This window comes from Podospora anserina, chromosome 2 (assembly GCF_000226545.1).
Source record: "Podospora anserina S mat+ genomic DNA chromosome 2, supercontig 2".
Classification (NCBI taxonomy): domain Eukaryota; kingdom Fungi; phylum Ascomycota; class Sordariomycetes; order Sordariales; family Podosporaceae; genus Podospora; species Podospora anserina.
The window spans coordinates 4,279,638-4,295,550 of NW_001914858.1; the positions used below are offsets into that span (position 1 = coordinate 4,279,638).

At 53.1% G+C, this 15,913-nt stretch overlaps 4 protein-coding genes across 4 annotated transcripts, besides 1 other annotated feature; 2 read left to right on the top strand and 2 right to left on the bottom strand.

Moving 5' to 3' along the window:
* Positions 1-456: 456 nt before the first annotated feature.
* PODANS_2_12370 (uncharacterized protein) lies at positions 457-3,212 on the bottom strand (the record flags this gene model as incomplete). The annotated part of the gene is made up of 7 exons (XM_001912018.1): positions 457-1,665; positions 1,719-2,013; positions 2,068-2,390; positions 2,492-2,638; positions 2,702-2,812; positions 2,868-3,005; positions 3,087-3,212. The coding sequence occupies 7 exons, from the start codon at positions 3,210-3,212 to the stop codon at positions 457-459; spliced, it is 2,349 nt and encodes a 782-aa protein (XP_001912053.1).
* A 1,734-nt stretch (positions 3,213-4,946) lies between these two features.
* PODANS_2_12380 (uncharacterized protein) lies at positions 4,947-6,767 on the top strand (the record flags this gene model as incomplete). The annotated part of the gene is made up of 1 exon (XM_001912019.1): positions 4,947-6,767. The coding sequence occupies one exon, from the start codon at positions 4,947-4,949 to the stop codon at positions 6,765-6,767; it is 1,821 nt and encodes a 606-aa protein (XP_001912054.1).
* Positions 6,768-8,226: 1,459 nt separating this feature from the next.
* Positions 8,227-10,705, bottom strand: PODANS_2_12390 (uncharacterized protein; the record flags this gene model as incomplete). The annotated part of the gene is made up of 2 exons (XM_001912020.1): positions 8,227-10,596; positions 10,661-10,705. The coding sequence occupies 2 exons, from the start codon at positions 10,703-10,705 to the stop codon at positions 8,227-8,229; spliced, it is 2,415 nt and encodes an 804-aa protein (XP_001912055.1).
* Positions 10,706-11,494: 789 nt separating this feature from the next.
* Positions 11,495-11,617, bottom strand: a tRNA (tRNA-Leu).
* Positions 11,618-13,482: 1,865 nt separating this feature from the next.
* PODANS_2_12400 (uncharacterized protein) lies at positions 13,483-15,774 on the top strand (the record flags this gene model as incomplete). The annotated part of the gene is made up of 2 exons (XM_001912021.1): positions 13,483-14,168; positions 14,232-15,774. The coding sequence occupies 2 exons, from the start codon at positions 13,483-13,485 to the stop codon at positions 15,772-15,774; spliced, it is 2,229 nt and encodes a 742-aa protein (XP_001912056.1).
* Between the last annotated feature and the right edge of the window lie 139 nt (positions 15,775-15,913).

The window sequence follows — 15,913 nt, forward strand, 5'->3', positions numbered from 1 at the left end:
TGTAGGAATATGTACCAACAATAGGGTTGATCAGTTGCGACTGCGTTTTGCAGAGAGGGAAAGGCTGGGGGCTGCATTTGATGATAGCGATTGCGAAGAGTTTGGTGCCTACGGGGCAACCGGCAAAATAATTATCTGATTTCTGCAACTAGCAAGTAGCGACCAGTCGAATACATTGTAATCCTGGGAACATTTTGCCAAAGATTTTGCGGCTTGCACCTCGCTTTCCCATTATTTGGTTTGTAAACTATCTACAGCACATTCAACAAGCCGCCCATCAATCGCAACTCCATTTCTCCTCGCATGCAAACCCAAAACACAACACGAAAAAAACCCCTCCAAGTTTGCTTCCCATGCTTTTTCGATCGCCTCCACCAAACACCTGACCAAAACCGGTCTATATTATAAGTACCCAGTTTTCATATCGTCATACATAGGTCTCTCAAGCAGCGAAAATCACCACCCACCCCAGCCATCGTCCCCATCATCATCCTTGGGCTTGGTATCGATCTTCTTCTTCACCACAACTGGCTTACTCTTCACCGGCACTGTCGTCTTCTTTGCTGTCGTCGCAGTGGTAGTTTTACCCAACCCCTTCGGCAAAGCTTTACTCCCCCCCAACACTCCTCCCTTCTTCTTCTCCGCCTGCTGCGCCAACCACCCCGCGAAATCTGGCTCCGAGCCATCATCAAACGGTTTACTTGACGCCGTTGTCGTTACTGCAGGTTTCTTCTTTGACGATGATGGCTCCGCAAACGGATTGTCGTTTGACTGATTGCTCGATATCGAGGCAGTCATCTTGTTCGGAGTGGATGTATCATCGTCGTCCATGTCGCCCATATCACCCCACGCGTCAAAGTCGGCACCATCATCGTTGTTGTCGTCCTCTGGGAAAAACAACTCGCCTGTTGTCGATGGGTTTCGGGTGAGGGGTGCTGATGGAGGAGGGAATTTGACTGCTTGCCGGTGGAGTGGCGAGGCAGAGGAGTTGGACGTGATGGGAGCTGCTGTTGGTGGGCGCGAGGGAGGAGCAGACGAGGAAGCTGGGACAGAGGATGCCCCGTTGGAAGAAGTAATATCCCCTGCTGCAGCGGAGAGCTTGTTTGTAAAAGACGAAATGGCCCAGCCTGCCCAGCCGGCTGCTGCCTCTGCTTGGGGTGTGCCCATCCTGGGGTTCCCAGAGATCGCGCTTTCTGGTGGTAGAGCTGTCTCGGGCATGCTTTCGACTGCCTTCTTGATCCTTTGGACGTACACGTCCAGTGTCTTGACTGCTTGGTCTCGAATAAGCTTCTCCTTGTCGATGAGCGACGGGCAGATGGCTGGAAGCACGCGAGTCGCGCAGTCTTCGTCGGAGAAGTGCTCCGATGTGACAGACAGAGCCATCAGGGCAGCGTTTCGAGCATGAATGAATGGATCGCGAAGTGAGCGACTAAAGGCCGCTATGAGAACCTTGGAACGGGAAGAAGTCCCCAGATGCTTGGCAATTTTCCCAAGACAAATCGTAGTATTTGTGCGAATACCGGGCTGCTCGTCATTGGCTGTTTTGGCCAAGTACTTTAGCAATTCGCCGTTGATAGTTCTGTCGGAAAGTTTGGTGATGATTGTGAGGACAGACTTGAGTGTCTGTTCTCTGACAACTGGTGCTACATCTGTGAACCCCGTAACCTAGACTACGTCAACACCTGTTACCGCACCACTAGTTATGACTCTTAACTTACTATTTGTGGAAAGATCTTGTCATTGACTGTTTTTTGCGAGAGCCTGTCAATCATGAGGGGCAAATTGTCAAGTAAGCACACCCTGATAGCTCTGTCAGGGTTCCCAAATAGTCGAAGAAGCACGGGAAGGACCTTGGCGTCAAAATCCTCATTCGATAACTTCGTGGCGATTTTCATGACGAGTCCGAAGGCTTTGGGACCGCCGCCTCCGAATTCCACTGATTTCAATAGCTCTGGCAAGACTTTCATTTTGAAAAAGTCCTCCGGAAAATCATCGGTGAGCTGATCGAGATCACTGCATCGAGTCAGCAAACGCTCGTTTTATGACTTGAAAAAATCAAACACTTACTCAAGAAACACTTCTCTTTCCTCCTCCGTCTTCACCCCGAGATTTTCAACTCCCTCGGTTAGTTTGATTAGAGGCGTGTCGAAGAACGACCCATTTCGACGGCCTTGTTCAAGGAAGTGAGCCACTGTGAGTCTGGCCTTGGGATTTGGGTTGGCGAGACGCTTATAGCTTGGGTGAAGACTGGGCGGTATATTCTTCGTCTGCCCAGCCTGGTCACTGCTGAAACTGCCATTGAAAATCTCGAAGATCAGCGCACCGAAGTCGTACGCATCTACAGCAGAGTGAGGACTGCGCTTGATCGCATCCCATCCCGATTTTGCTAGCTCAGGCGGTGTATACCGTCCTGAGTCTGGGACAAGACTGCCATATGTCTACATTCATGTCAGTTAGTCGGTCGCACATTGGAGAGGAAGCTCCAACCTACATAGATCACAGCCTCGTCATCTTTAACATTACTCAAAACCTCAAAACCACCAAGCTTCCACTCGCCACTTTCTGTTGTGTAAACAGAAGCGACCTTCAAGTTGCCATGGACTGACGAGGCCTCATCATTGATGAATTTGACGGTTCGCTGGGTCATTATCAGCATTACAAAACCCTGGATAGAGACATCACACAGTCGAATGAAACTAACCGCGATGCTGTAAAGACCCCATTTCGCCGTCTCAGGACTTAGACTCTTTCGTTTAACGTGCCACCGCAGAGGTACTAGGCGTTCCGTTGCGATGTATATATACGTCTCTGACTTTTTCAAACATTTCAGTATGAAGCAGTATCCGGGTTGTCGCGCAAGCTCGTACCTCGACCGCATCCAGCACCTTTATTACACCCGGGTGTCGTAGTGTTCGGAGCTTCTTCAGCGCATTTCTGGCGAGAGGGAGGGCGGATCGATTCGCGGCGATTTCGAATGAGAAGATACTGCAATCGGAACCATCTTCCTACTCCATAAATATAGTCAGCTAAGGTGTGTTCTGCGGGTTTGTGCATACGGTAGAGAAAAGTTGGGTTGCGAAGCTTACCCGCCGAGTGCCATTGTACAGAGTCCATATAGAGGGGTCAAGGTCGACTTTATCGCCAAAATTATAGGGGAATGGCGGTCCCTTCGCTGCCATCGCCGAAGCGACGGCGGATTTGAGAAAGTCCATGCAGTTCTTCTGTATTCGGTGCAACGATTATTGCGATCGATTTCTTGGAGTATTGGAGGCTTGACAGAGATATCGCAGCTCGGGCATGGTGTAGTTGCTGAACAGCTGTCGGAAAAGGGGACTCCCTTCTGCGTAATCGCAAACCGCAATCTGTTATCGCGGGCGCTCTGCTGCCTTGCCAATGTGCGCTAACCCTAATACAGCAGGCGGAGTCGAAGCTTGTTACAGTTCTGCCGGGACCCGTTGCGCACGGGCCCTCATAACTCCGTCTACTAGGCTGCTGACTGCTGTTTCTTCGACAATTCCAATTCAACCTTCCCCACGTTTTCATTCCTCAATCCAAACTGGCCTCGCATCTGAGCTCATTTCAGCTCTGTCCTGCCCCGACTTTATTGGTTCAGCTTGCCATCCCTATTTTCCATGGCACATGGTGTCGTGACTTGGATTGCTGAGGGCTGTGGTCGCCGGTCGGACGTAGAGGAACCACGAAGTCGCACTCAGACCTAAGCGGAGTGGGAGCAAGATACAGGTAGCCAAAAAGAAAGCGACAGGACGGGAGTGTCAGTCAACAAGCCTACCTATTTCCGCACTTGTCTTTCAGGTAAGCTTCACTTTCATTTCCACCTCTCTCTTCACCTCTTTTACGTGTCAATGATGAGCAATTGGTAAAAGGTTTGATAGCCGCGTGTGCTCTTCTGGTATTATGGTTCTGGGTGACGGGGCCTTGCGCCTTGGCGCGTCTGTTGCCATGCTACTTCCTCCGCGCTACCTAGAGATTGTTGGCAATGTGCGGTTCGCATGGTGGCAGGAACATCGATGCTGGAGACCATGATTTTCAGCACCACCGCTACACGGAGTCTCGACTTCACTCATCTCTACGAACAAGGGGCCAAAGGCTGTGGTGGACATCTGGCGGATGAAGTTCTCCGAACCTTGTCTGCCCTACCTCGTCGCCCAACATGGACCATAAAACCGCTGAGCTGGCTGTATGATGACCAAACATAAACTGAAAAGACCTGAGGCACATGTCTTGTTTGATTTCTGGACCTCCCTGAAATCGTAGATAGTCTTTTTCTTGTATTGGCGCTAATCATCTCACATAGGTCATACTTAGGTCGACATCACGAACAAGCAGGACCCATGCCGCGGTGCAGGCGTTGCAAATTAGAAGCAACGCCCGACAAGGCTTTGTTTCGTTGTAGACTTTGCACTAGATGTTATCATTCTGCCTGTCATAGGCCACTACCGAAAGACCCAAGGTATGTTTTGCATCTTTATCTCCAAGCTTCCATCATTCCCCGGCATCTTGACAGCCTGCCACCTATTCGATACAACGCATAGCTAGCCGTCCTAGATGGTAACCAAACCCTCGCTCCTGGTTGGCTGTCCTCTCCAACCCGCCCCCCCCATGTTATATGGAGTAGTGCCCCACTGATAGCCTATTTTCCCGCGCCGCACAACTCACTCTATTGTTGTTTTACGTTCTCAATCTTTGCCATAGCCCATCCTATCTCTCAGCATGCTCACCTCACTCCTAACCTCCAACCCCATTGACTAACCACGCTCTCGGATAGTAATTGGGTCTGCAAAAACTGCAGTGGCCCGCCAGAGACCAAGAAACGCCAGTACTATGAGAAGTCGGCATTGGCACCCTCATCGTCTGCGCGGACCGTTTTGCGAGTCTCGGCCTCGACAGCCTCCCATGAAGAGGGCTCACGAGAGGCCACCGCCGCCATGTCTGATTCACAGTCGTCTGCGCCCCGCCGTCCTCTTGTAAGTGAACGCGATGGGCCGAGTGACGTGGACAGTTGCCCATGGCCAGAATGCAATGCTCAAATCAATGTGAAGGAAGAGCCCATGTGCCCTGAGCACCTTCGACTTTTGAAAGGAAATAGCCGCCCTCGAGCGCCTGCCGCGCCCACGTCACTTCCCAGCGTGACCGCCAATTTGGCTCCGTCGTCAAAGCCAAACCCGAAAAAGACGCTGGAACGACCAGCTACGCTTATGCGTAAAACAGCCTCCTCCGGCTTTCCCCACTCCGACTCCAAGCACGGCACACCACCATTCCCCCCGCCAAAGACCAAAGGGAGCTCGTCCTCTCTACCTCCAGAGCAGAGGCCAGTGATCAACGCGATGGCTTCGACGACAGTGGCCTCTGCTCGGTCCCAACTTCCACCGGCGCCAGCCCGCGCCTATACCGCGCCCATAAGCCCTACTTTGTTGAAAGATATGGAGCCTCCAAAAAAGCGACAAAAGATTTCCCCAATCCTGTCGCAGTCAAATGAGTCTAGGCTCAACGGGGCAGGTGCGTCTGCAGACTCGCTCTCTGCTCCGGATTCCCCAGAAAAGCGGCCAGAAAAGGAGCGGAGGACGGGTCTGAAGCACAGTAAGCCGAGTGCGAAAGAACCTGTCCGAAAAATGGCGCCTATGAGGGCCCTTAAGTTCGCCGACGAGCCAGATAATGACCTTGCACGCCCATCTGTCAGTGGGACTACGGCAACGTCACCAATCAATGGCTCAGCGGAGGTTCTTTCCCAGCGGAATCCTCCCTCTAGATCGGTCTCCTTGAATTTGGATCAAGGGGGTCACATTGACCGAAGGGAGATTGACTCTATTCTCCCCCCTCATCCTAGCAAACCCACTTTGACATCTCGTCACGAGTCGCTGGAGATATTTGCCACTACGTCCAGTGTCGGGCCCAGTTCTCATCAACCGAGGACGGACTACTTTTCCCTGGAGAAGAGGCCCTCAACAAGTAAGCGTGACGATTCTTCAGAGTCCCCTCCAATACCTCCTACAGAGACAAACCACTCTACAGGAAACAGCGTAAGCACTCCACCGAGGGTGAAAAAAACCAAGAAACTCGTCATCACTACCAAGGCGCGACCGCCAGCCAAGGCGACTCGTCCGGTCACCCCAACAGATCTAGACTACTTCATATACTCTCAGCCAGGGGCATCCACCCCACCTCCAGGCTTGGAGATTCCAGGCCTCAACAAACCCCCTCCGACCTCGCCGTCTGCTGTCTCATCGACAGTCTCGCAGCAGCCACCAAAGGCAAAACCAGTAGAAGATGAGCCTCTCGCTCTGGACATCGATCCCAGAATACACTACCCGCGAGCTCATTCTCTAGCATGGCACGCGATGAAGGCCCAGGAGATCGAAGCTCGGGGGACGAGAAAGCAGCGGTTTGGCAAGGCGGCACAAAGTCTGAAAAAGCAGATGGAAGCGCAGGCTGAGTTGAATATACCTTGGGAGGAGACCTTACCTGATATTATTCAGGAAAACCCGGCTTGGGTGGGGGCGTTGAAGAGCCTGAGGGGCATAATGCCTACACCGGCAGTGGAAGCTGAGGGTGGAGGAGACCCGATGGATCTCTGCACGAATGAGGCGATTGCAAAATTTGCGAATGGGAGTGGGACGAGTGGTCCTGTGGTCAATGGAGTGGAGAGAAAGATACGAAAGATGAAGAGGACGGGGAGCGGGCTGAGCGTTGTGAATCGAGATGGGGTTTTGAGTTTTGGGGACCGGAACGGCAAGGGAGCGGAAGTGTAAATAGGAGAGCTTTGAGCTGAGCGAGTATGGTATGAACTGACTGAGAGAAAACACGATTCGTGTATAAGGTTATTGGGCTGAGTTATCGGCGGGCTGCTGTACAAAGCTTGGTGTCGGGGAGGGAGGGACTCGGAGGGGACCAGAAAAGGAGTTGTAAGCATGTTTGGCATCACATTCACAGGCGAGAGGAGTGGCTGACGCGGTGTTTTCTCTACACAGTATACATTTTTTTGTCGTCGAGGGAAGTCTAGCAAGACATGGGCTATTCTTATAGGAGTACGGGGGGGTGGTTTTCTATTTCTACGGTTTCGTCAAAGCATAGCTGCATTGGAGGGGCGTCTAGTTAATTGAGTTTATCTTGTTTTTATGTAGTTCTGTGGGTGATTTGGGAAGATAGCGTACATGGCTGAGAGGAGCATAGCGACTGCATTGCAGTGGAGCAGGTATAGGTGATAAGACACGAGATAGTCAAATCGATATGGGTGAGGGGAGAGGCTGAGCTGAGAGCTAGGTGCCTGCAATAGTCTTATCGCGACTACATGCGACTCTCTCCCAGCTCCATAGAACAAGACTATGATTTCCCAGGCGTAAAAATAGCAATAGAATGGTCTCGCACCGACCAACTAGCGCTCACCGAATTGAAATTTATCTAGCATAGCTCTCGAAGTTGCACAGTGTGGACGCGCAGAATGGAGCGAGCCATCGGTCTTGTAGGACACACGCACACTGTGCCGTAAGAAACAACTAGTCCCAATGACCTACATAGGTAAATTATGCTTGACAACGACCACCGACAGTACAATACAAAATATCATTTCTCCTGCTTGTAGGTTAGGATATCCCCCGCCCCTCTCCCCAACGTCTATAACAAGGCTGCAACAACGCACCTCATTTCCCGCCGGAAGTTTGTACCGCGACACCAACGACTAGAACTGACACCCGACTAAAAAAGCCCTCTACTTTCAGTGAGCTTTCCAAATGAGAGAGCATTGGAGCAACAGCCCGACAGTTAGTCAAACTTGTAAAACCCTAGATACATAGCTCTCGACAGCCGACCAACCGTCACCAATCTAACCGGCTGTATATCGGTCACACAGAGAACAACTACCAAAAAAAAAGATGCGACCCAACACACAAGCAAACGCAAGCAAACCTTTCGATATGTTCTTTCATTTCCATCTACAATGAGAACTTGGTATTATGTACAAAACAAAAAAAAAACATCGAAAAAACCACAAACTTTATCAATCTCAAATTCCAGACCGTATATATCCATCCGCACACGCCTCCAATTTTCTGATGCCAACCAGCCAGAGAGCCCCCTCACCAAACCGAATTTTTAGTTGACCCCCAGGTAGCCACCATGCAAAACAAACAAAAGGAAATGAATATCTCGTAAACTCGCTCGCTTGCTTTCGTATAATGCACACCCACCCCCCTCTTAGACACCACCTCCCGTCTAAACAGAAGCACTCTTACTCAATAGATTCAACGCGCTCCCCGCCAAAATAAACCCAGCCTGGTCCTTGCTAACCTGGTGCTTGACAGGGACCAAAAACTCCTCACCAGTACCCTTCTTGGTAACCTTGAGCTGGACCTCGCCTTGTCCACCATTCTGGAGCATGTCATACAAGCCCACAGTAGCAACCTCGTCACCGGCAGCAATCTTATCATAATCCTGCTCGTTGGCTAGCGTCAGGGGGACAACACCCTGCTTCTTGAGGTTGGTTTCGTGAATGCGGGCGAATGACTTGCACGCGATGATCCTGGCGCCGAGGTAGCGGGGCTGCAGAGCGGCGTGCTCGCGGGCGGAACCCTCGCCGTAGTTGTGCTCGGCGACCACGAGCCAGGGCTGGTTGCGCTCCTTCCAGAGGTTGGCCAGCTCGGGGATGGTGTGCTTGGATCCATCGAGATCGTAGGCGACGTTGACCTCGCCCGTCTCAGCGTTGACGGCCGTGTTGAGGGTGTTGGCCGAGATGTTGGGGAGGTGGCCTTTGTACTTGAGCCAGGGGCCGGCGGCGGAGATGGTGTCGGTTGTGCACTTGCCCGATACCTTGACCAAGACCTTGAGGCCGGAAAGGTCAGAGTTGGGGAAGGGCTCAAAGGGCTCGAGAAGGGCAAGACGCTCCGAGGTGGGAGAGATGGCGACCTTTTCGTTGGGGTTGGGGGGCTGGGAGGCGACCTTAAAGACGTCCTTGCCAATGTCGAAGGGAGTCTTGGGTCCCTCGAGACCGTGGGGAGCAGGGAACTTGAACTCCTTGCCATCGGGGGTGGTAAGGGAGTCGGTTACGGGGTTGAAGGTGGTGGAACCGGCGTAGGCCATGGCGGTAACGATCTCGGGCGAGGCGAGGAAGTTCATGGTGTCTAGGTTACCGTCGTTACGGCCGCGGAAGTTGCGGTTGTAAGAGGTGAGAATGGCGTTGACTGTGCCCTTCTCGACACCATCCTGGCGCTTCCACTGACCAATGCAGGGACCGCAGGCGTTGGACAGCACAATGCCGCCGGCCTTTTCGAAGGTCTGAAGGGTGCCGTCTCTCTCGAGGGTGGCACGAATCTGCTCACTGCCAGGAGTGACGTAGAAATCAGCCTTGGGCTTCAGTCCAGCCTCCTCAGCAGCCCTCACAATGCTTTCGACACGGGTCATGTCCTCATACGAGCTGTTGGTGCAGCTACCAATGAGACCGGCCGAAAGCTTCTCGGGCCACTTCTGCTCCTGAACTGTGCTCTTGAATTGGGACAGGGGAGTGGAAAGATCGGGAGTATGGGGACCGTTAATATGGGGCTCGAGCTTGGACAGGTCGATTTCGATGAGTTCGTCGTATTGCGCACCCTCGTCGGCCTTGAACCTGAAGTACGCATCCTCAGAGGCGCCCGCGCCAGGGAAGTTCTGGAAAGCGGCAGCATTCCTGACAGCCTGCTCTCTGCGAGTAGCCTCGAGGTATCTGGCTGAGGCCTCGGTGTAGGGGAAGATGGAGGTGGTGGCACCAATCTCAGCGCCCATGTTGCAAATGGTAGCCATACCAGTGCAGCTCAGTGTCTCAACACCAGGACCCGAGTACTCGACAATGTAACCAGTACCGCCACGGACTGTCAAGAGGCCAGCCAGGTGCAGGATCAGATCCTTGGGAGAAGCCCAGTTGCTAAGCTTACCGGTGAGTCTGACACCAAGGACCTTGGGAGCCTTGAGTTCCCATGGAGCACCGACAAGAGCCTCGACGGCATCGGCACCACCAACACCAATGGTGATAGTAGACAAGCCACCGGCGTTGGGGCTGTGCGAATCGGTACCGAGCATCATCAAACCGGGGATGGCGTAGTTCTCCAAGACAGTCTGGTGAATGATACCAGCACCCGGAGCCCAGAAATCCAACCCGTACTTCTTGGCAGCCGACTCAAGGAAGTCAAAGACCTCGTGGTTGGTCTGAATACCAGCTTGCAAATCGTCATCGGCACCTTTGCTACCCACGATCAGGTGGTCACAGTGAATACTCGCGGGAATGGCGGTCTGGGGGAGGTTGCACGACATGAACTGCAAGAGAGCCATCTGAGCCGAGGCGTCCTGCATGTTGACTCTGTCGGGCTTGAGCTTGAGGTTCGCCTTGCCTCTGATATCGCGGCCATTGTTGGTGTTGTTGAGGAGGGACTCCTCGACATTGTCGAGATGGCTGTAGAGGATCTTCTCGGCCAGCGTCAGCCGCTGGGCGCCCAGCACTCTGCGGACCTCCGTGTACTTGCTGTGCAGCTTCTCGTATGTTGGTGGGAGGGAGGTGATATTGGAGTATTGTCTCGAGCCCGCTGCTTGGCGAAGCTGCTGGGTTTGGAAGGCCCTCTGCGATTAGTCACATATGTTAGCGGCGAGTCTCTTTTGTCTCTCCCTGGAAGAGGAAACATACTCTCAGGGCAACGCCCGAGCGGCTGGCAAGGTCGATTGGCCTCATGATTTATGGTCTGGTTCGCCAAGTTCGTCCAGCTCGGCGGGGTGTCTCGAGGGGGGAAGAAAAATATTTATGACTGTCCAAATCTTTGCCGGTTGCGCCATCCGCCACGGCAGTCTCTTGGTGGCCCGTTTCAGGGGTCTTCCGATAGCGGAACCGTGCTAAAATCCCGGGTTGTTTACAGGCTTGATTTGCAACTGTTGCCCGGAATTCGACTCTGCCTGATGGGTATTCTCCTGTAACGCTGTTCCTATATACGCAAGATATGACGGCGTTTCTGAACGATGTCTGTTGTTATACAATCTCTTGTGTAGAGAGGCATCGCACTTCATCTTTGAAGGTGCCCAAATCGACCCTAGTCCGTATCGGAGACCTACATCATGGCTCCACGCCAGGATGATAGCAACAATTGACCAATCACATCGCAGAGAATGCTAATCTTCGAATTGACTGACACCAGGTGTGAGGGCTTCTGAAAGTTCACTTGTCGAGTGATAGTAAGCGAACTGTATAGATGGTAATATCCGTCTCCAGGTTCTTCAACCACTACCTCGCTTTGCCTGGTTACAATCGTAAAGCTCGAGCTTGTGTCCAGCTTAGGGGTTCTCCTCCTACTCTACCTTAAAAATTGTAGCACAGAGTCGATGGAGACATTGTGTGGTAGAGTCTGCAAAGGGAGAACTCTTTGACGGACAGTTTGGAAGTTGAAATTATTACCGTCACAGGCCTTATGCAAAACAAAGTGCAAAAATGAATGATTCCCTGGAAGGAAAAGGAAAAAGCAAAATAGATTGATGAGGGTGGGATTCGAACCCACGCCTCTTGCGAGACCAGGAGATTTGGACCCTCGAAAGGGTTCAAGCGGAATTCAGGTGAACCTGAACCTGGCGCCTTAGACCGCTCGGCCACCTCACCATCTGATGGTTTTGATATAAAATTGGACTCAATTGTGGGCTTTTGTATGGGGAAAGCCTACTGCTAGTGGGTGCTCGTGAATAAGGCAGAGGCTGAAAGCCAGTGGAGAATAAAACGTTGAGTAGATATGAAGTAAGACAACGAGGCGGTTACCAACGGGTCAGTTTTTTTGAAGTCACATCGCAGCTGAGAATGAAATTTGGGGCCCAAGAACAGCAAGTCGATATTGCCATTGCTATAATATCTGAGCCTCAATGCAACGCTCTAGATCGATACACGACATTGACTTGGGTGTAGCTTGACAGAAAATACGAGGATATCAAAGATATGATAACAGCCAAGCATACCACTTGGAGAGGTCGGTGCAAGTTACACAGCAAGTCGGGCCGCAAGAAGCCGTTCTGCCATGTCCGTGACGGAGCACTTTATATGTCTGATAAGGCCGGGATGCAGAAGCACATGCGAATGGACCTCCGATGAGATTAAGAAAATACCGCTCTGGCAGAGGGGCACCACGTCGCCGGTCAATCTAGCTGACGGGTAATTGTTCCGGCGGCATAACACAGGTCACAATGTCTGACGTTAGGTGTGGAGACTCCTACTTGGTATAAGAGCACTGAAGACAATGTGATAGGTCTTTTAAGGATAGCTGAGACCAATCTCCTCTGCAAAGAAACGAGCTCTGTACCGCGTAAAAGCCTCGGAAGCATCAAATCAGATCGTGATATCACAGAAACCTATATGCAGAGAAGATGCATAATAAGGCAGCCTCGAGCCGTGTTGAAGGTTGACGTGCTCATGAGCCATAGGATATTGAATGTGCCGAAGTATTGCTTATGTTGGTACAGATATTGGTTTGTTTGTGACATCAAGAGGTGGTTTGGTTGTCCTGTGATGCGACTACAAGGGTGATCGAGCTTCATCCTTGGCCGTCATTCTCGATGGGGACAATCGCGAATCGAGATGGCAGTTGTCAGTGGGAATGATCAGCTCCTTGTGAGGTGATCAATGAGCTTCTGAAGCTCCACTATTTCTAGACGGAAAGACGGTCCCCAGCTGCTGACCTGTGTGCCAGTCAGAAGCATGAAAAAATTGGCAGCTTTGGCGGGCAGTCGCCTTGGCGCACGGACTGACATGGGGCAGTCAGCGGCCAGGAGCCTGAGCCACCCTTTTCGACTTCCAGTTCCCAGATCCCCAATTCCAACTCCATCCCGTTCGAAGGAAGGAAAAAAAAAAAAGCGACGGCTCTCAGCTTCAGGCCTTCTTGTGCCTGCCCCCTTCCCCCTTCCCCCAGTCCACCGGCCCTTTCCCACGCCACAGGGCTCCTGTCAAATCCACTCTGTCTGGTTGCTGTCTGCCAGAAGAGTGTCAGAGGAGTTGGCTCGCCTCTGTCTGTCACCTGGCCGCTTTCGCTCCAGAGCAAAAGCAGCCTGCAACGAAACACCATACCAAATTTCACAGGAGCACGGTCACTTTTTTTGGTTTGCAAAGTTGAGACCTGGACAGCCCTGCTTGCTCAGGTTTGGACTTCCCCAGCCAGACCGCGATCGACTCTGGGGATCCTGCCCTGCCGTTCCCTCTTGACAGGCCGCAGTTGCGCTTTGCTCCATCGCCCAACTGTGACGTACGGCCTTCGTCTCGGATCCAACTCGAGTTTGTTCCCATCGACTCTGCACCGCAGGACGGTTCCGGCTGCAGGTGTTCTGACTCTTTGCTCCCGACGACCCAACAGCCCGGCATCACCAGCAAACAAACGCATGCCCTCGAAGCGGCCCGGGCGCTAATATCACGATTCCCTGCTCTCCCAGCTCCGGCTGTCACCATCCTCTAAGATCTATCCCCGACCTCACACCCGGTCCCACACAATGGCTGCGGTAACCCGACGGAAAAAAACCATCGGTCAACGTCGTCGTATCGAGGATGACGGAGACGAAGAGGCCGGCCCTGGCCTTGACCTCGACGATGACTCCCTCACGGACCCATCGAGCGACGAGCACGACCCCGCCGACGATAGTGACACCAGCAACGTCGATGAAGTGTCGCCGAGGCTGTTGAGTGCTCGCAAGGCACTGGGTAACGGGTCAGCTAAACATGTATATCGCCATAAACCAGATGTTGTTAGCAAGGACAGCGCTACCAAGAAGCCTGAGCCCGTCATCGCCGGCGCGGATGTCATGCTGGAGGGCCTGACCTTGGGCGACAAGGAAAACAGAGCAGAGGAACTGGAGTTTGACGACATAAAGACAGATACTAAGCCTGCCACGGCCCCCTCTGTGAAGGATTCGGCGCCGGTCATAGTGAGCTCGACTTCGATTCCAGGTCAACAGCCGCGGACTTCGCTGCAAGATCAGAAGCGGCGGGAGCATGATGAATACAGGAAGAAAAGGGATGAGGATCCAACCTTTGTACCCAACAGGGGCAACTTCTTCTTGCACGACCATCGTCATGCCGGTCCAGCTGCCAATGGGTTCCGTCCATACTCCCGTCAGCCATTGCGTGGCCGGGGAGGAGGTCGTGCGGGGGCATTTGGTAGAGAGTTCATTCCCATGAAGTATGTTATATGGATCCGCACGATACCTTGACGCTCTACACGGATGCTAACAATGCTTTCCAGTCCTTTCCAAAACCCCTCTGATCCCACCACACGAGGACCTTGGCAGCATGATATGCATGAACAGGTTGCCGAGCACCCTCCGCCAGCGCCCTACCGGCCATCACGCTACCGTCCAGACCCTGAAGGGCCTGCCAATGGCAATGGTGTGATTCCATACGCGCCAGCGCCAGAGAGTCCTATCAACCGTAACATGTCATCAGAGAAAGTCTTGGGCACGGTAACTGTCCGGGTGTACCTCCCAAATGTTTTCGATGGGCCCAAGTTGTTTCCTGGTCTAGTGCTGAAGGCCTACACCAAGTTGCCCGACCACCGGCCCCCCCTTCGCCGAGACAAACCCGTCCGAATCTCGCTGCCGTACCATTCCGCGCCGGTTATGCCTCGCTATATATATCCAAACCCAGATCGATCCTTCATCTTCATCCCAAGGGCGCTGCGGCCTAACCAGCAGCGGACCCGGGGCAAAGGTCCTCGATCGATCATGGGATCTGGGCCATTTTCTCGGAGAACAAGTGTATGGGGAGGGAGCATATATGGAAGCATGTACTCACCCAGCGTTGCGATGAGTCGTCGTTCTTCCATTGCGCATGATATGGGACGTGATTTCATGCTTTCGCCCACTGGATCTGCGATCTCGAGACCGCCTCTGCCTGCTGATGCCAACAAACCTGTTGTACGACTGCCACCCTTCGCTCAGGCTCAGGCCCCGGCCCCCATCATGCAAGCTCCAGCTCCAGCTCCAGCTCCAGCTCCAGCTCCAGCATCTCAGCCAACACAACCGGATGGTGCTGAGAAGGTTGGTCCGTCTGCGGAGTCGTCTATCAACGCTCTGCCCCAGCCACAAACGCACCCTCTCCCCCAAAGGCCTGCTTTCCAAGAAAACAAGCCCAATTCGATCCCAATGCATCAGCCCCGTCCCCAGAAGGCAGTTTCTATCGACAACATCGAGTCTCCTGTTCGACAGAACGCCAATGCGCCTGCCCCGTATCAGCAAGCTTTCCTTCACCAGGTCCCGCCCCAGATACCTAATGGCTTTCCCCCCGACGTCCACGCCCGCCACCCTTCCTACCAGTCTCAGCTCTCGGCTACACCATTGTCACAAATTCCGGAGCGTGCGATTCATGCTGCTCCGTTCCAGCCAAACACGTTTGGCCAGCCCGGCTACTACGCTCAGCCATATCCTGCGATGCAGCCACAACAGGGTTACTACTACCCACAAGGCTATCCGCCCGCCAATATGGCGCCCAATGCCAACGCACCTAGTTTTGTGCCAGCAGGCCCGCCAGCTCCGCCCCCCATGAACTACGCTGCATCTGCTCAGGGTGATGTTCCCAGTGCTCAGGCTCCTGGACAAGCACCGACCCCCAACCTGGTGACGCAGGAAGTCAATGGCACTGTTTATTACTTCAATGCCAACGACATTCCTTCTGTCCCCGGATATGCACCATTTCCTCCCGCTCAGCCGTTTGCTCCTGGCATGGTTCCTGGGCCTGACGCATATTATTACCAGCAGCCTACCCCCGGAATGGTCTACTATCCTCAGTAGGTAGGAGGAGGAGTGGCATTCACACCGGCTACCACAGGCCTTCTTGTTGGCACTGTCATAGTGCCCAACGCGATGGAGGCAACACCGCCACCACAGCAAATCGAAGTCCTGTAGCGACCGGCAGGAGAGGCCAATGGCT